Source organism: Malaclemys terrapin, chromosome 11 (assembly GCF_027887155.1).
Source record: "Malaclemys terrapin pileata isolate rMalTer1 chromosome 11, rMalTer1.hap1, whole genome shotgun sequence".
NCBI classification, from domain to species: domain Eukaryota; kingdom Metazoa; phylum Chordata; order Testudines; family Emydidae; genus Malaclemys; species Malaclemys terrapin.
This window is the reverse complement of record NC_071515.1, coordinates 77,506,022-77,525,747: the sequence shown is the minus strand read 5'-3', so window position 1 is coordinate 77,525,747 and position 19,726 is coordinate 77,506,022. Positions and strand designations below refer to the sequence as shown.

Genomic DNA, 19,726 nt, shown 5'->3' with positions numbered 1-19,726 from the left:
CTGCCCCTCTGTACCTTGGAGCATTTGATGTGATAGTGCAGGTAGTCCCGGAACGTGTGGATCAGGTTGATGGTGTTGTCCCTGGCAGCGGTGTTGGTGTGGCGGGGGAACAGCACTGGAAAGATAAAACAGTAGTGCAAGGAGTTTTATTTCCGACCAAGGCTGAGCACCAGCTAGAAAGAGTGCCTCATGCCTATTCGAGTGACAGAGGCAGACACATCCGTGTCTATCGGATATGAACAGCTACTGAAGAGCTGTTTGAATACACGAGCCTTAATACTCAAGAGGTCTATGAAAGAGCCCTTGCCTGCACCACATGACTGAATGACACTTGGAATTTTAACACAAGGCTTAACAGCACTTCTCCAATATTCGCAACACTGACATCTGTACGATCGGATACAGTCTGGATGACAGAGGTGATTGGAGTTAATCTGACGACAATCACATCATTGTACCCGTGAAAAGTACTTTTCATTCACTTTTCCTAAACTAGGGGAATGTCTTTCAACAGATACCTTAAGAGGGCAGAGAGGCAAAATGAACGAAAAACTGGACTGTTCAGTGAATGAAACATGGAAAGAAACCTAATCCTGCCTGTCTCTTCTAAACTAGTAACAAAGACCCCAGACACATTTTCTACTAATGACAGAGCAGAAATCTTCTTCCTGATCTAATGCACAGAGAAAACCTCATCACCATGAAGATTTAAGAGGCCAGTGAGAGGTGGTGTGATTTTACATGGCAAATCAATACTGTATTCATGTCAGAATTTTACCCTTTGACATGACCCTTGCTCATCGCCAGACCCTGCCCCCTGCCAATCACCCCACCCCCAGCTCCAAGCTGACAGAGTAGAGAGATACACTTAGACAGCACCTTGGGAAGCCATCCAGATGCTGCTGATTGCCCTGTCACCACTGAACATAATCTGCTAAAATCCCGAGGCATCCGGAGGAAAATAACTGTCCAGGATGAAATTTTGCATCCTTCTGCCACAGTACAAACAGAAGCGCCCTTCACAGAAGGCAGGTCTCGGCACTGCCACGCGGCCTGTCCGCTTGCTGGATAAGCCAAGTGCTATTAGTTACGCTGGCCCAGGAAGCAAGGCGCCAACTGTGAGTGGCCGGCATGCACAGCTCCAAGGGCTGTTATTTTGTGGGAACAACGCAACTACCTTTCCAAGGACCGACGGGCCTCTGGCATGGGGCTAATCTCACAAAGGGGCAGCTAAATCGGACATTGAAAAGGAGCTGCTCACACACAAAGCCTGTGACCTAAAGCGAGTTGCAGAGCTCATGCATGGTTTAAGGCTAGGTCTACATTGGGGGGGAAGGGCGGGGGTGAGGAGGGGTGTCGACCTAAGATACGCAACTTCAGCTATGTGAATAGCGTAGCTGAAGTCGGCAAGTCGACTGCTGCCGCTCCCCGTCGACTCCGCTTCCGCCTCTCGCCGTGGTGGAGTTCCGGAGTCGACGGCAGAGCGAGCGGGGATCGATTTTATTGCGTCTATTCTAGACGCGATAAATTGATCCCTGATAGATCAATCGCTACCCGTCAATCTGGCGGGTAGTGTAGACGTACCCTAAGATCTGCTATTGCATTGTGCTCCCATATCGCCCATGAGTTGCCTGATGTCTCTGAGATATGAATCTTAGCTCAGGGCTCCTGTACAGACAGGCACAGCAACACCCCACCAGTACGAACTTCGCTTTATTCAGCAAAGGGAAGAAGCAGCATGTTTGCGTTCTACTCTCAAATGAGTGCAAGAAAGGGGGTTCGGAAGGGAAAAGCCTTAATGGACTAACCCCCTTTAGTCCCCTTTTCAGCTATTGACTAAAAGATGTAGCCAATCGTTAATTACACTTGTGGTTCATTCTTAAAAACATTCAAGAGACTAAATAACCAAACTTAACCAAATTTATTGCCAAAAGACAAAATAGTCCCATGCGAAAAGGAGACAAATACCCTCCTTCTGGAAAGCAATTCTCATCTCACAGCATGGTCACCTTACCCCACAAGCCCGCTTTGGAAATACGCAGTTAAACTAGCTATATTTATAGCCCGGCTTTACAAAGAGTTTCAAAACTTTCTGAATGTAAGAAAAATCCAACCCGCTGCTCTGCATCTTCCTTCTCTTTGTTCTGATACTAGTTACAGCCCTAAACTTTCCCTTATCTCGTTTCAAATACTACATCCCAAGTGTTGATGAGCCATGACAGGATTCTATCCGGCACTGGTGAGGCCTCATCTGGAGTACTGTGTCCAGTTTTGGGCCCCACACTACAAGAAGGATGTGGAAAAATTGGAAAGAGTCCAGTGGAGGGCAACAAAAATGATTAGGGGGCTGGAACACATGACTTACGAGGAGAGGCTGAGGGAACTGGGATTGTTTAGTCTGCAGAAGAGAAGAATGAGGGGGGATTTGATAGCTGCTTTCAACTACCTGAAGGGGGGTTCCAAAGAGGATGGATCTAGACTGTTCTCAGTGGTGGCAGATGACAGAACAAGGAGTAATGGTCTCAAGTTGCAGTGGGGGAGGTCTAGGTTGGATATTAGAAAAAACTTTTTCACTAAGAGGGTGGTGAAGCACTGGAATGGGTTCCCTAGGGAGGTGGTGGTGTCTCCTTCCATAGAGGTGTTTAAGGTCAGGCTTGACAAAGCCCTGGCTGGGATGATTTACTTGGGGCTGTTCCTGCTTTGAGCAGGGGGTTGGACTAGATACCTCCCGAGGTCCCTTCCAACCCTGATATTCTATGATTCTGTGACTCCCTTGACACAAGCTATTTGTGCATCTTTGCTTTGACAAGTTTCCTGTTTTCTAATGCCAAAGCTGGCTTCAGCTTTTCAAAGTGTTGGAGGATACCCGTCACGTGTGAACAGAACTGTGGGAAGAACCTGATCATTCAGTTAACAACTTCCCAACAGCCATCTACATAACGTACATTATGTTAATACCATGTGCATAATACCTATTAGTGTGGTGTACACTTCGCCTACATCTAGGTCTTGGCGAACACCTCAGTATTTTTATCACTGGAGCCTTGGAAAACAGTCCTCACTGAGGTCCGTCTAATCCACGCAGGGTAATAGCGCCCAGCACAAAAATCAGAGTCTGGGTCCAAGCATCACAGGAAAGGATTGGGACAAGTGTAGCAGAGGATGCTGCAGCTCGGGAACCAGGTGCATTGGCACAGCTCTCAGGGAGAAATCTGCACAGTGCCTGCTTCCATATCTACCTCTAGCCAATACTAACAGCTCCTAACTCATGGGCAAAGTTGCACAGAACTGGGCTGAAGGGAACACTATTCCAGGGGAGTATCTAGCCCCATGTGGTGCTTGGCAAATATTAACTAACCCTCTCAGCACCCCCTGGCAAGCAAGCATCTCTGCTTTACAGATGAAAATTAGGAGCAGAGCTCTAATGGTTTGTCCAAGACCAAAGAGAATGTTGGAGAGCCAAAATGGAAGTTCCAGGTCCCAGCTGTGCATTCAGACCATGCCTCTAACAGAACATTTGCAAAACACACATTTGTGGCCAAACAAATTATACAAAAAATATGCACATCTTCCCCCAAATGAATAACTCAAAGCTATCCCCCCTTTGTCATCAACTGAAATTGTATTTTCAAAATAACATGATGCATCAAATCATAAGAATCTGTTTCTATTTTTCCCATTATTTAACATGCTTAATGACCTGGATTATCAAATGATTAACCTTCCCCTCTCTATTTCCTCATCGCCTGTTACAGAGAACAAAGAACACTTTGAAGACAGAAAATTGATGTCATTTATTTTTATCGACAGGAGAGACGAGATGACGGATGAAGATGTGATATGGACTTCTGTTACCCCCAAAACATCTTTTAAAATTATAGGAATTCTATTTGTCTCTCTCCGCCCCAACTGAGAAACATTCAGACAGGTTGTTGTTATTACTACTACTTTCTATAAAGTTCTGGTGCATTTGGATCCAAATGCACCACGACAACGTGACATTAACAGCATGCACCAGAGCCAAGAATTGTGGAACAAAAGCTCTGAACATTTTCCCACGCTGCTCTGACCAATCTGCACCAGTCTTAACTTGCAGAATTCCTATTTCAGTCTTGAGCCACAGACTGTCCACCTTGCAGGGCCATTCAATGGTTTTAGGCTGAGAACACGTGTCCAATAGGGATCATCATCCCCAGTTGCGTGCATGGCACTTTACGGATATGTAGCAAGACAATTGTCCAAAGTTTACAGGCTGCCTAGGTTGGAATGAGTGTAAGACTCACTGCCCAGCGGGACGGGTACCTGGTGCGTCAATCTCTGTACCACATCCCATATGCAGAACCATGTCACAAGGAGTTTCACTGTTTCACTCCCTGTCTTAAGTGATGAGACAGCGTGAAGCAGCTCTGTGCAATGAACACAGGAAGACAGGGATAAATTGCCCTTCCTGGGCCCAGCTTACCAAAGGTAATGTAGCCAATGTTGTCACCTACTGCTGCGTCCGTGTCTTTCAGTTCGAGGGGGGGCTCCCTGTGGCTGAAGAGCACCTGTGGAGCTGTGTGACTGGCACGGCGGCCTTCCTTAAATTCCTGTGCAGACAAGACAAAACCAACATGAATTCACTCAAGTGTGAGACTGAGGGCATCCACACTGCAATCCCAGCCTCCTGTAATGGGAGTGCCGAACGCTCCTGCTTGAAGTATGAACACTGGCTTCCGAAGCCCCCTCACTCCCCACCCATAGCTCCCACCTTTCCATACCAGATTTTAGAACCCAAAATCTTTGACATTCAAAGTGCTGACTTTAATGCGTCTACCTTCCCTTTGAAAATGTGAACAAGGATTTTCCCTTACGGGGATAAGAAATATTTAGTTCAGTGGAATCAGAGTCCTGTTACACCAAAGATTTCCTAACCTCATGTGGGCTTTGTTTATTAAATTAAAACCCTGCCAAATTAACCAACAGTAACACAAGCTCAGATCAGGAACATGGAAGCTTCGGAGTAGAAAGCATGCTACTTCACACAAAACAAACGGCCTAAAATCATACCATGGGAGGAGAGGCTAAAGATCAGTCACTAACAAGAATCATTTGTGCTTTTCTAGGTGAGCTGCTTCTGACTGTCAATTTCATTGCAAAACTGTTTCCTTCTTTAGGACCCAAGAGAATTTAAGAATGTCAACTGCCAGCGATGGCCCATTTCATGCAGAATATGAGAAGTATGTGAAAGAATGGGTACTAATTGAAATTGTAAGCCTTAAGCCAACGCTAACTAGGTGAAACCCAGCCAAATGCTACTAGTGATAAATTGCAGGTTACAAAAATGCAAAATCCCCTAAGGTTATAACAGATGGGAGGCTGCTGGCAGGGTGTTTCCCCATATGGACCCCAGGGTTCTAGTATCTCTCTCTCTCTCTTACCCTCCTGCAAAATAGCCCAGATGTGTCAGCTTTCAGGACACATTTGTTTCATGTGTCCTTTGACATGAAGTGGGGGTACTGGCTGGTGTATGAAGAGCAGCTACTTGGCAGAAGACCTGACTGAAACATGTATTAGTTTGGTAATAGATCCTAGTGATGTGCTCACGGCTTGTATATGGGCCCTTTTCACTATCCTAACCTGAAATAAAATAAGCGAGGAAGTGATTTGTCCCACAGTTCTAATATCATGAATATACAGGTGTGAAAGACCTGCAGACATCCTTTTCAGGCTGAGAGGGCCCTTCCTCCTGGCCGCACCCGGACCCCAGGCCATGTAGTGCTGTTTTCCTTAAATAACCACATACACACTACTTGCAACTTCACCCTTTCACGTGAGGCACCTGCACATCACTAACTCAACATGAAATGTATCACACGATTATTATCAGCTGTCCTTTGTCAGCTGTGCATGGTCTCCAGTGTCTGAACCCTTCACCCTCCATACCCGTAGCATGTTCCTTGCTCTAGAAACGGAAGGAGAATTACACACATCCCTGATCTGGAAGAGTTCCGGTAGGTTACTAATTAATCTACTGGGGCAGTTTACTGGGATCTCCCTGTATTAAACTTTACAGCTTTGACTTCCGACTGCTAAGGCCAATGGATAAAAGAGTTCAAAGAGCTTCGCCCCGGCTGAACTGGTTAATGGTGGAATTCTCTCCGTGAAAGGAAAGCAGTTGTAGCTAATGTTAGACACAGCCACGTTACATAACTGAGCAGAGGGAGGGCGAGAACTAGAGGAACAAGTTAGCATGACTCAGAGTGGAAATTCTTGCGGCTTGAACAGCAAGTTTTTAGATGCTTCAGAGGGTAGAGAGTCTGGAGCAGCATCCCCTGGAAGGCTCACTGCAGCCCCAAACCTGTTTTATTAACTCCGGGGTTTCCACTCATTTCACAAAGCTGCAATCCAGGGACCCCAGAAGCAGGGTAGCACTGTGCACTTAAAGTTGGGGACTTTGACAAATGCTGGGGATTTCATGTTTGAAGCAGATCCTCTGCTCTTAACTCATGCCTCAGCAGAGAGGCAGACATGCAGTGCGAGCTAAGAAGCCAGCATCAGCCTTTCTCTGGAACGTGCTCGCGGCTGTAGGCTGGAATCTCAGTTTTAGACTACTAAGCCATCACAAGGTTAATCCTCGTTAGCTGGGTTTCATCCCTAGCTGGCACATGGCTGTTCTCTTATAATCAGTCTGGCACTCTTTTTGCAATATGGACAGGGCTCTTAACTGTGCCAGTATGACTAGACTGGCTGGTCCTCCTCCCTCCCAGAGTGCACTGCTCCACATGTCTTGTGCCACTACACACAGGTCCTCCAAGCAGTCTACCCCCTGCTGACGCATTATAGAACAGCTGCCCAGATTTTTCCAGAATGCATGGACAGGCAGCATAATAGGCATGGATGGATAAACATATCTGGCAAATGGCTGTGGTGGGAAAAATGTCCCGGTGCATTGACAAAAGTGTTTGTTTTTAAGTGGTTTGGATAAGGGTTCTGAAAGTGCAGGCAGAACGTCAGACGGACGAAATTTCAGCCTGCCAAACTCAGACAGCAGTTACATAACCTGCACGTTGTTTATTAGAAGAAGAGAAGAACTCTAGTTTGGCTAAGTGACAACTACGATGGGAAAAATAGTCTACAAATAATGTATTTAAGATTGATATGAAAAAGCACTTATCCCAGGCATTAGGCATATTTATAATTTTTCAAACACATCACAAGCAATACCAAAAAAACCCCAATCCCCTAAGACAGCCTATTAGTGCAGACTAGGGCAGTTTTTAAGGTGGAACACATTTAGAGACTTTCAGAAATATAGGGCTGGAAGGGACCTTGAGAGGTCAAAGTGCAGCCCCCCCGCACTGAGGCAGGCCCAAGTAAACCCAGACCACCCTTAACAGGGTTTTGTCCAATCTGTTCTTAAAAACCTACAGTGATGGAGTTTCCACCACTTCCCTTTGAAGCCTATTCCACAACTTAACTACCCTTCTAGTTAGAAAGTCTTTCCTAATATCTAACCTAAATCTCCCCGATGCAGATTAAACCCATTACTGCTTGTCCTGCCTTCAGTGGACACGGAGAACAATTGATCACTGTCCTCTTTAGAACAGCCCTTAATATACTCGAAGACTTACCAGGTCCCCCCCCAAAATCTTTTTCCAAGACTAAACATGCCCAGTTTTTCTAACCTCTTGTTATAGGTCAGATTTTCTAGCCCTTTAATCATTTTTGTTGCTCTCCTTGGGACTTTCTCCAGTTAATCCGTATCTGTCCTAAAGTGCAATGGCCAGAACTGGGCACCGTGTTCCTGCTGAGGCCTCCCGGCGCTGAGCAGAATGGGACAATGACCTCCCATGTCTTACATACGACGTGCTTAGTAATACTTCCCAGAATGAGATTAACCTTTCTTTGGAATTGCATCACAGAATTGACTCGTATTCAATTTGTAATCCACTATAATCCCCACATCCTTTTCAGCAGTACTACAGCCTAGCCAATTATTCTCCATTTTGTAGTTCTACATTTGAGTTTCCTTCCTAAGTGAAGTACTTTGCACATGTCTTTCTTGTTGACTTCTGACCAATTCTCCAATTTGTCAAGCTCCTTTTTAATTCTAATCCTGTCCTCCAAAGTGCTTGCAACCCCTCCCAGCGTGGTGTTGTCTGCAATTTTATAAGCATATCCTCTACTCCATTACTCAAGTCAGTAACAAAAATACTGACGACTACCAGACCCAGGACTAACCCCTGCAGGACCTCACTAGATGCGCCCTCCCAGTTTGATTACAAACCATTGATAACTATGCTTTGAGGGCAGTCTTACAACCAGTTTGTATCCATTTTATACTAATTTCATCTAGACCACATTCTCTAGATGAGACTATATATGGAGATATACCTATCTCATAGAGCTGGAAGGGACCCCAAAAGGTCATCGAGTCCAGGCCCCTGCCTTCACTAGCAGGACCAAGTACGGATTTTGCCCCAGATCCCTAAGTTGCCCCCTCAAGGACTGAACTCACAACCCTGGGTTTTAGCAGGCCAATGCTCAAAGCACTGAGCTATCCCTCCCCCAATGTCATGTGGGTCTGTGTCAAAAGCCTTATTAAAATCAAGAAAAATCATGGCTACTGCTTTCCCGCAGCCACTAGGCCAGAGCCCCTGTCAAAGAAGGAAATAAGCTTGGTTTGGCATGATTTGTTCTTGATAAATCCATGCTGGCTAGTCCTTATAACCCTATTAAACTCTAGCTACTTACAAATGGATTAATAAACTGTTCCAGTATCTTTCCAGATATCGACGGTCGGCTGACTGGTCTATAATTCCCCAGATCGTCTTTGTTCCCCTTTTCAGACAGGTATTTTGTTTGCCCTTCTCCAGTCCTCTCGCTTCACCCGTCCTCCAGGAGTTCTCAAAGATAATTGCTAATGGCTCTGAGATTGCTGCAGCTAGTTCCTGAAGTACCCTAGAATGAATTTCATCGGGCCCTGCCAACTTGAATACATCTGACTTAACCCATTCTTTTCCCACGCTGGCTTGTATTTCTTCCCCCTTGCTGTTAATATCAACTGTGTTGGCTATAGCATTCCCTTGAGCAATGCTTTTATTGAGAGAAGCTATATGCTTTAATAGGATTCATTCTTGGCAGAAAGAAGAAAACAGCCTGATTCCTGAATGCAGCATAACACTGATCCACTGCGGCAGGACTGGCCCTAGACAAAATGGCGCCCCAGGCAAGGAGTATTTTCAGCACACTCCTCCCCCCCATTTATTAAACTTTTCAATACCTTATTTTTATTGCATTTGTAGCCCATTTCACGACTTTGATGCACGACTTGCATGCATGATTTATTCTTGTCATACAAGACAATAAATTTGCATGCTAGGATCTGTAAATCTGTATTTATTCATGCCATATATAAGCAAAGAAAAAATTCATTTCCTCTAAGCTTTCAGAATTACACAATAAAACAAGGTTCACAATATCGCAACTAGGCTCTCACTTCACTTTGTTCTTGTATCTTACTGACCGACTGGCAACACCCTGCCCCTTATAAACGCGCGAGGGCATGGCTGACAGCATTCTAGGAGATTCAAGGAAAATGTAGTTCTCAGAATGTCTGGAACGTTCCACGAGATTCTACAAAGGCCCAGAACATTCTAGGAGGTTAGTGAAAAACGAATCCACGTAATGGAATACCTGAAACATTTTACTTCAAGCATTCTATTTTCCCTTTTGTCGCTAACAAAAACAGCCCTCCTCTTCCTCCCACCCTCCCCGCCCCGAGCCCAGCGCCCCAGGCGGTCGCCTGCCCCTAAATCCAGCCCTGCACTGTGATCTAGAGCTGCTTAGAGATAATGCATTTTTGCATGGTCCTGTCTATTATACAGGTACAAAGGGACGTCAGGGCATTTCCCACAACAACAAAGGTTTGCTCTGGTGTCCCTTTGCCAAAATTCAACCTTCCCCCACAGTGCTGACTTCTAGCCGGCTACTGCTGAAACCCACACCATGGGTGGCTGCATTTCAGTGGAATTGTGTGTATGCTGATGTATTTTGTGATGAAAGGAGTTACGTAAATATGTAATATGATCGACTGTGTTAAGCCAGCAAGGAATTCAATAATTAAAGACGCCAACACGACAGACCAGATTAGAAGAGATACGGTCTACGCTCATTAGCGTGGTACGGCCATCCAGTAGAGTTCTGTCCCACAGAGAATAGGCTGCTGTGAAGCATTTACATGCATTAAGCCCCCAGTGATCTCACTTCAGTTCAGTATCTACTTGTTCAGTGATTCTCCTTTTAGAAGAAGTGTGTAGATTTCTGGATGATGCCATTTATAAACACCTATAAACAACTCAATGTCCTTCAGGTTCCATACCTGCATGAACACCTTTCCAATCACCACGTCATCGTCATCCTTAAATACTGTGCTGAACACAACCGTGACGCGGTCCTTCTTTGACTCAACGTACCTGGAGGAAAACCAAGCCACTGTGAGGACAGGCTTAAAACTTCACATCTGGAACACACACAGCTTGCAAAACAGTTTGCTGCTCCACATACAACCCAGATGAATGAGGCACAGCCACCAGGTGATCTGTGTCAGCGTATTCTTGTGATAAGTCACAAGATGGGCTCCATGGAGTGAACTGTAGTAACTGCAAGAAATACTGGCCATTTGCAGGGACAGCTGCTGGAACATATCAAATCCCCCCTTGGCCTGGAAACTTGAGCATTCCACAGGGAACAAGGCCTAGCATTTGAGTGTCGAACGCCATTGTCCCGCACAGTAAAAGGTGATGTCACTAATAGGTCATTTGGTATTAAACCTCTGTCAGTCAGATGGACAAGTGTTATCTTAGCTACACACCGCTGACAGGCTGAAGGATAAGCAAGCCAACGCATAAAACACTGGGGACTTCACGGCTTACCACAGTACTTCCTACATGTTTGAACACAAAGACCTGGCGCAGATTTAAACACTGCCAGGCACAACTTTCCTGTGCTGATGAATGCTTTGGGAGCGGCAGGACAGGGGATGCACTCGGCATGCTTACATCGTCTCATCGTCCCTGTAATGGATGACAGCTCTCTTCTCCCCATCCTTCCCCTCTTCCTGGCATTTGAAATACTTCTCGAAGACAGAGGCAAAGCAGTTCCGCTTCAACATGCCAGCTTGGTGCACAATGGAATCCTTGGCTGCAGGAAGGTTCTCCAGGTCATATAGCAAAGAGACATTGTAACCTGGAAAGGGAGGTTAACCCATCTTTAACGTTTATAATCCTACTTAAATAAGAGACGTTAGACACTTTCAGAGGCAAAATCCTACTGTGCAAACCCCTCCACATTAGCTTGTAGGTTGTCTCCTCCTTCTCACCCCTTCCGAAGCACTAAAGGGCGTGGGACCCCACTAATGTCAGCGTGACACTTTCTAACCCAGAGGAGGGAGGGGCCATCTAACCGAACTCAGAGAGGGGCCGTGGTAAGATTAAGCGCTCTTTCCCCGTCTCAAAGGCAGAAGCGATGGCTCTGTAGTTCCTGCTCCTAAATTTGGTAATGAGTGAGTAGGAAGAGAGGTAGTTACAAGTAACCATGGTTTTCTGAATCTCATTAAATGCTTGTCAGTCTCATCACACAGAACAAAAATCCCTATTGTGAGGAACGGAGGCTTTCTCGGGGGTGGAATCAAGAATTATAGTCTCTGCTGCAAACAAACTGCCCTGCTGTACTCAGCCCACCTTGATTTTTTTTTTTTGGTTTGTTGTAAATGCCTTTCATTTGTACTAAGAGCCCAACTGTGTCAAAGCGCAGTGCTCATCGGAACCTCATTTATAAAGCAGCAAGAGAGTCATCGTTGCCGTCTGCACACATTTTAAAAAAAAAATTAATTATATTCAGGCTTACCTGCTTCTGGGTTTACCAAGAAGTTTCCATACACTCTCTTCAATAACTAGGAAACAGACAAAACATCGGCAGCATAAGTCTTTCCCTTCCAGCACATCCTGCTCTTTTCCCGAACACCTTCTCCCTTTTTTCAAAGGCCCTGCATCAGCTATCTGGACACTGGTTTAGGCCACATCTGGTCTTCAGCCAGAACCCCCAATTATGGGCTTCCGCATGCAGAGCCTCAACCAACCGGTGGCTGGCCTCACTGAAAATTAGTCTCAGGCTTCCATGTTTTACAGAACTAGCTTCCACCTATGCTCTGGACAGGCCTCCTGTGTAGGCTATGGTTCCTCAGCCACGGACTCTGGTGCGGAATGGTTGTCCAGAATCAAAACTTTCCTTTTAAAAAAGGTCTAGCCTTTACGGTGGCAGAGATAATCTTCAAAACCTGAATTAAGCCTAAATCAATTCAGTAACACCTGCCTGCTTCAGGCTCTCTGCAGACAATAGCTCGAAGAGATGTGAACTGCCTCATTCATCTCAAGTAGCGCTCTGGGGATGTTGTGATTCCAAGGTGCAAAATTCACCATTTTGTTTTTGTTTTCTATCTCCTCGGCCTGCACCCACACCTTGCTCTGCAGTTCCTCTGATTACAATGCATGATCCTTCCGCGGTTCCATGGGTCAGGCAGCAGGGGCTGGGCAACCAGAGAGGAAGGGGCGAACCAGAAGCATAGAAGCTAAAGAACAGTGCAGGAGCGAGGGAGATTACCCATTGACGCCAGCTACAAGCCAATCCTTCCTCGCCCCCATTCCCTGGCACATATGGGGCTGGGGGAGGGAGGTTCTGTGCCAAGCCGTTTGGATAACATCCCAGGAACTGAGCCACCTAGACAGCATAGCGAAAGAACCTATCTTCAAAAGTAATCGGTGCTGAATTTCACATCAATGACTATTTTCAACTATGAGCTGCAGCTGGGCATGTCTGTGAGGAAGTTGGGCATGAGAAGCATTTCATAGCAACAGAATAAATTAACACTGCAGCTGAATTTAGGGGTGCTTGCTGCAGAAGTTGGTCCCATTATGCCACCTAGTGCGCGGGGTCCTGATTCTGTGTGACAGGAGACAACAGACATTCATCTGACCCCATCTGCTAACGGACTCTGCATCAAGGATTAAGTGATTTTTGAATGCCAACACCCACATCCAGTGATCAACATTTCTCTAGCAATGGCTGATGACAACGCAGATATTTAAGCTGTGATGGGAACAGCCACTCTGCACTCCTCATGCCGTCGAGGATGTTGGCGAGACCATCAATTGCAGCAGGGGACACTAAATCTAGTCTTCTCCACAGTGCAAAAGACAAACTAATTATTTAAATGATTTTATTTTAAAATGGAATTGTCCTTTCCAAGTACAAGCACGTGATGGATTTAGTCAGTGATTTGGAAACCAACACGGATATTTGTATTTTAAAAAATATTTTAATTCTCCCTCTAATGAAGAAATACACTGAGAATCTATATTGGGGGAGCCAAAAATGAGGCCCTAACCTTCCACATGGAAGTGCAGCCCACAGAGACTACAGATCCCACATAGCTCTTTGGGTGAAGATGGAACATGACGCTCCAGCTGCGTCTACACAGAACTTTCATATTAATGTCAATAGAAGGCAGTAACAAGATAATCGTACTTATTCGAGCACTGTTTGACCATTCAAATTCTCCCCTTGTTGCAATTCTCTAGGTTTGAGACACTTTCCAGTCATGTGTAAGTAACTCCAAGAGTTATGAGCAATTTCCCCCTATTTTCACAGGAAAAACCAACAGAAGACACCCAAAGGTAAAGTGCTGCATGTCTCTCTGCTGAGATGTGCAGCATGAACCCCATTAGGTAACATGAGGAGATTTGAAAACTAATTCAGGAACTGAGTCATACTTCCAACCACAACGCACAGATGTTCATAAAGGCCTTTTCTTTCTACCATAAATGGCTCTCTGCAGCATAAGCACAGTTGAACAGGAACTAAACCTGCTACAAAAGCGGAACGAGGCAGTGCGGCCTGCAGATAAAGGCGTGTGCATGTTAAAGGCAGCCTTCCATTTGCTTTAAAGTGTGGTTAGAATAAGAAAAGCAACACTGTGGGATTCCATATTTATTCACACTGTGACTTCCTTAGCAAGTGAGTTCAGTTTACAAGAGGATATTTCTAACTGCCGGTGCCCTACACGCCATTAGGGGAATCTGAAAAATCAGCTGTGCTCTTCTACCTCTCATGCTTTCATCAGAAACAAAAGCTCCGTAACTGGAACTTATCAAATATCGATAGGAACAGAATTTAGCCTGTTCTTCCAGAATTGTGTGCACGCTGTGTTGGCGATGGGAGTAACACAGTGTCTATTACATGGTGCAACTTTACAGACACTTTTCTAACCCACAGGGCCTCGGTAGTATCTTGATCCATTGTAGTCAGTGGGACCCCTCACGGTAGTCAAGTTAAGTACACACAACAGAAAGCGTGTGCAGGACCAGGGCCTAGAATCCCAGGAAGAAAGGGAAAACCAGAATTTCAGCCACTCACCTCATCTGCACCATGTTCCTGTAGCTCTTTGTAGAATTTCAGAGAAATACTGATCATCACTTTCGTCTTGTCTCCATTGGGGTTGGAAATATGATAAAGGACTCCATCGAAATCTTGGACAGAAGCAGAGGAGAGGGAGGTTAGGAAGTCACGTAATTTCTTCGTTCCAAAGCATTGTATAACGTAAACGTTTTTCAAAATAGGAACTGTATGGTATAAAGATCTCCCATATTACTGGGCCCTCGAGCACAGTAGTCTGTAATTAAGGAAAGTTATGAGGAATACTGGAGATCAGTAACAAAGACTACAAGGATCCCTGACAACTTTGCATCCCAAGTTAAAGTTTAGCCCAGTCTTGTTTCAACTATCACTGACAAATGTGCCACATCCTTAATCCATACAAGCATATTGAGATGAAGAGCTCTCTCGGATGGTTAACTTTTGTCTCTCCACTCAGCTTGAGGGTTACCATTAGCACCCACATGTCTGACACACACTGCACTATGTGGGGAATTCGAAACCCAGAAAAGCAGCAGGACACGGTTAAGCAGAAAGCGGTCAGTGCAGTAGCAGAGTCCCTGGGCAGTTTTCTTTCTAGGCTCCCCGCTTTGGTTCAGAAGGCAGAATGGGCTGTATGGCCTCTGTTTTGTTTAATTTAAAAGCTCTGTTTAAGCTGGGTTTCTCCACAGAGCAGTACAACTCTAACTGGTCATTGGAATCTAAAATTTGAACTGCACAATGAATACTCGCTTATAGTTTTCAAATCAAATCCCATCTCATTGGAGACTAAGCTACAGGGAACAGACTTTCAGTTTATCTTTGCCATTGGAGTGCTTATCATCCTAAATCAGACTCCTATCTGCTGTATCCAGATGGGTGTTACATACCTCATTACACATGCCATTATGGGCATGAAACATCCTGGCACATAGGGGAAACAAGTTACAACCATTTAGTTCATTCACTTTATAAGTGCTGTGACATTTAATTCATTGTCATCGGCGAGTGCATCAGGTGAGGAGGATGGATGGAGAAAAGAGCTGAACCAATTCCAAGCACAGTTCTTTAAATAATTCAGCCAACAGGAATGCCTACTAAATATACTGCGTGGCACATGCACATAAAGGCGCAGGTTTGTCAATTAAACAAACCTCTCCATGTGGTGCTAGGCGAATTTGAGTACACCAGACATTGCGACAGTCAGGCCAGACAAGCTTGACTTTTTTAAAGGAGATGAAAATGTTGTGAAACGTACCTGCAAATGTTACTTCTACTGCCTCTGGTTTGTTCCTAAAGAATAGAAAACATTGGATGTCAAAAATCAAATCACAGCCCCCTTAAAATTGTACAGAAACATTGGTGTACTCGTTTTAAAAAGCCACATGTCCACATTTCTGATTAGGAGAAATGGCTTTTTCTGAAAGCCCCAACTGTATAACTCCTTAATACTATTCAATTAGGAAAGATGTTACTGACATGAGTTCTGTACTTCGCCATCTCCCCATCACTCTCACTGTGACCCAGCTTTTGAAAACAATCTTGCCATTTTAGTATGATATTATTCATAGTCTATTAATAGATACCGGAATTCTGCATCGGAGTCTGAGATCCTAAGCAATTCACAATGCGGGCGTAGCCTTAACATTACTAAGAAATGCATTTTGAAAACAAAAAACTTATTTATTTTTAGCCTCCCGAGATGACAGTTCCGGAGTCAGTGGTCCCCCGGCAAGCATGGACATCATCATAACCATGTAAAGCATGGCAGGGAACTGCGGCCCCTACAGTACTTTAGGTGTTAGCGATGCCACAGAAAGACCCTTCCTCTAAGCGTGGATCCTGGTGGGTGAACAGAACAGGAAGCTTTTCAAATGGGTGTTTCATCATATAAATTTAAACTGTATCCAGGCATTCAGTTTGTAATTTAGGATCCCAAACAAATATAAATGTTTAAAATATTTCACTTTACGTTCATATGCTCTAAGCTTAAAAGCCTAACAACAATATCCTGAAAGGCTGCATTTCTCCAGGCGATGGAGTTAAACTGGCACTAACTACTCTGATGGAATTGAGCGTTTTTGAAGGGTGAACTTGCTATGATCCATGATAAGTGGTTTGCTTGCTGCCTCTGCATCCTGAGAGGTGCTGTTGAAACCATAGCCACTAAGGTGGCATTCTCTGATGGGAAGAAATACAAAGGTAGTAGTAAGGTATGGGCAGGGAATTCTACAGAGGACAAACAAGATAAACAATCTGGAGATTAGAGGGCCCAGGTGGGGGAGGTGATATCTTTAATTGGACCAACATCTGTCGGTCAGAGAGACAAGCTTTCGAGCTTACACAGAGCTCTAAACAGCAAAAGTAGGCCCGATAAAAGATATTAACTCCCCCCACCTTGTCTCTCCAATATCCTGGGACGGACACAGCTACAACACTACTGCATACAATTTGGGGATTGACAGTTTGCCCATTTTGTGGTATATGTCTGCTAATTTTAAAAAGAGAATCTAGCAGCCACTACTGGACTGGGTGCAAGGTGCAAAAGGCCCAATTCAGCAAATAAATCAAGCTGGCATCTACACAAACATGTCTTTCAGGGTGTCCGTGGTCACAACCAGGCTGCCCCACTCTAGGTGTTTGATCTTTTGTTGAATCTTGCTCACTGTCGGCAAGAACACACTGGCAGATGCTAGGCACACCTTGGCATATCAGGGAAATTACAGAAAGGCTGGAGAGAGAGAGCAGTGGTTTGGAATTTGTTTTCATCCCTTGTTTCAGAACCGAACAATGTTAATGGGTTTTTTGCATGATAAAAGCCACTGCTTTGCCCTGCCATCTGCTCTGTTTGCAGACAGCTCCATTTCAATCATTGCAGTGGAGCCCCAGGAATGCAGCAAGGTGTGCCAAGCTCAGCACAGACCTACAGCAAGACTGATGCAATGAAAGGCATTAGAGCTAGGGCTGAGTGTAATTCATATAATTGCTTTGCTGGGATAGGAGAGGCACTTATCCCGAGGCTGAGGTCTAAGTGCAGGTGGATCTGGTGGGCTTATCCAGCCCTCACTGGTACTAGCAATGCCACGATGATGAGCCCTCGCTTCTTTCTGTAAGTTAGCAGCTGTGAAAGGCAATAGCCTCCTTCTTTACAAAACTGGAGAGTCTCAATCTTTTGCACTGCTGCAGCAGCAAAGATAACACAGCACTTGGAAGAAGTGATGCACGCTGCCTTGGGGCAGATCTTTTAGCTTAAAAATCACTATTACTTGCTGACCTCTCTCTCTAATCTCTGCTCCCAGCTGGGTCTTTGGAAGTTGCTTCCCACTCCACTTCACAAGGCGCGTGCGTCTGTATTGTAACTTCTGCTCTGGAGTAGGGAGCAGTTCCCAAGTCACATCAAATTAATCTCTGCTCCTGGGTATCAGCCCACAGCAGATAAACAAAAATTCCACTGGTGCATTTCAACTCATCACACAATTTAAGGCGACTGGCAGGGTGGTTCTGCTCAAGGGAGGTCCATGAACATAATAGCAAAGGGGTCCTAGTGGCCAGGAGCAAAACATTGTGAATAATGTGCATAGCACCTCCCCCAAGTATTCTGTTGACACCACAGCCATGAATAGGTTATTCTTTGATAGGAATTAATGCAGAGGGATAGAGCAGTAATAAGGCATGGGCAAGGAATGCACAGTGCATCCGTTTGTTTTTGTGAGCATTACATTCACTCGAATGTAAAAGACAGCACGGACTAGCAATATTTCAGCAAAGTCCCAAGTAGGGAACTTTCAGGTGGTACAGTTAAACACCCCAGAATCAGGAAATACTAAAGTTAAGGATGCACATGCAACCTTAACTCTGCCCTCTCATGCATAGGTAACACAACAGTTTTTAATTACATGATCACACACCATTTGCCAAGCTCAGAGAAATAGTATTTTCTAGAACCTTACCTATAAGTGTAACATCTTCTGCTACTGTATACTACTCTTGTGCATGCTGGACCAGAGTCGGGGAAAGTATGTTATACACAATACGTGCAGTGAACGAGGCAAAGACTTTGCTTAAGAAGGGAGTAGAGCCCCTACCCATTTACTTTGCACCTTGCCCTAAACAGCTGTAGAAAAAGAAATACTCACAGGCATTTCTCAACGAGTTTCCCTGCCAGATTTCAACTTAGAGATCAAGTCTAAAAAAATTTCATCCCCACAGATAAAAGTTTCAGAAGTATACAAGCAACTGGAAACGGGATTAGATTGGAGGTGCTCACACAACACTCTTGGTTTAAAATGGGCTCCAAATATAACAGGTAAAGTAGCTGGATCACTAGTGTGGGTCATACAGATGATGAGGTGCATCCAGCATTTATCCTGCACTTTACTGGCAAAAAGAACAGGAGTACTTGTGGCACCTTAGAGACTAACGAATTTATTAGAGCATAAGCTTTCGTGGACTACAGCCCGCTTCTTCGGATGCATATAGAATGGAACATATATTGAGGAGATATATATACACACATACAGAGGCAATTAATTGGCCTCTCAGAGTTGGTAAGACAACTCCCACCTGTTCATGCTCTCTGTATGTGTGTATATATATCTCCTCAATATATGTTCCATTCTATATGCATCCGAAGAAGCGGGCTGTAGTCCACGAAAGCTTATGCTCTAATAAATTCGTTAGTCTCTAAGGTGCCACAAGTACTCCTGTTCTTTTTGCGGATACAGACTAACACGGCTGCTACTCTGAAACCTTTACTGGCAAAATCCATTATAAAAGCTCCTTTCAGAGTCTTACATTTAAATACATCACATTGCTTAAGTAAGGGATTCCTTTAAATTCCCAACTACAAGAGCGAGCAGTATAGTACCTACAGAATCATTGCAACCTCAGTTTGCATATCCAAGTGGCCTGCACTGTGGAACCTTCTTCTTCTGTGGCATCTCCATTACTGGAGGTATGCAACCATGGTAGCCCAGCCCCTACAACCCTCTGCTCATGTCTTTGTGGATGAATAGTCCTTTTGATCCATGGAGAATACCACATCATCCACCCAAGACCTTCTCTCGCTGCATCCTGCTCTTCCACCATCAGCTTTCCCTTCCTGGGCCTGTAAACATGTATTGCCCGCTGCAGCTCTTCAAATTGTGGAACCATGTTCCTCAAAATCAAGTTTACTCAATTTGGCACTGAACTGGAGTTCACTTATCCCCAATGAACACAGCTCTCTCTGATGTCAGCCTGTCTAGTTTTTCCACAACCGCAAGGTTTCAAACAG

The 19,726-nt window shown here is 44.8% G+C and overlaps 1 protein-coding gene across 1 annotated transcript in view; it reads right to left on the bottom strand.

The window, feature by feature from the left end:
* Positions 1-19,726, bottom strand: part of ARPC2 (actin related protein 2/3 complex subunit 2) — a 35,148-nt gene that overhangs the window by 8,813 nt on the left and 6,609 nt on the right. Inside the window, exons 2-8 of the mRNA XM_054044019.1 lie at positions 15,710-15,744; positions 14,455-14,567; positions 11,890-11,935; positions 11,043-11,229; positions 10,364-10,457; positions 4,463-4,589; positions 15-115 (exon numbers count right to left, since the gene is read on the bottom strand). Of these exons, the coding sequence (XP_053899994.1) occupies positions 15-115; positions 4,463-4,589; positions 10,364-10,457; positions 11,043-11,229; positions 11,890-11,935; positions 14,455-14,567; positions 15,710-15,744 (703 nt within the window). The remainder of the gene's footprint in view (positions 1-14; positions 116-4,462; positions 4,590-10,363; positions 10,458-11,042; positions 11,230-11,889; positions 11,936-14,454; positions 14,568-15,709; positions 15,745-19,726) is intronic.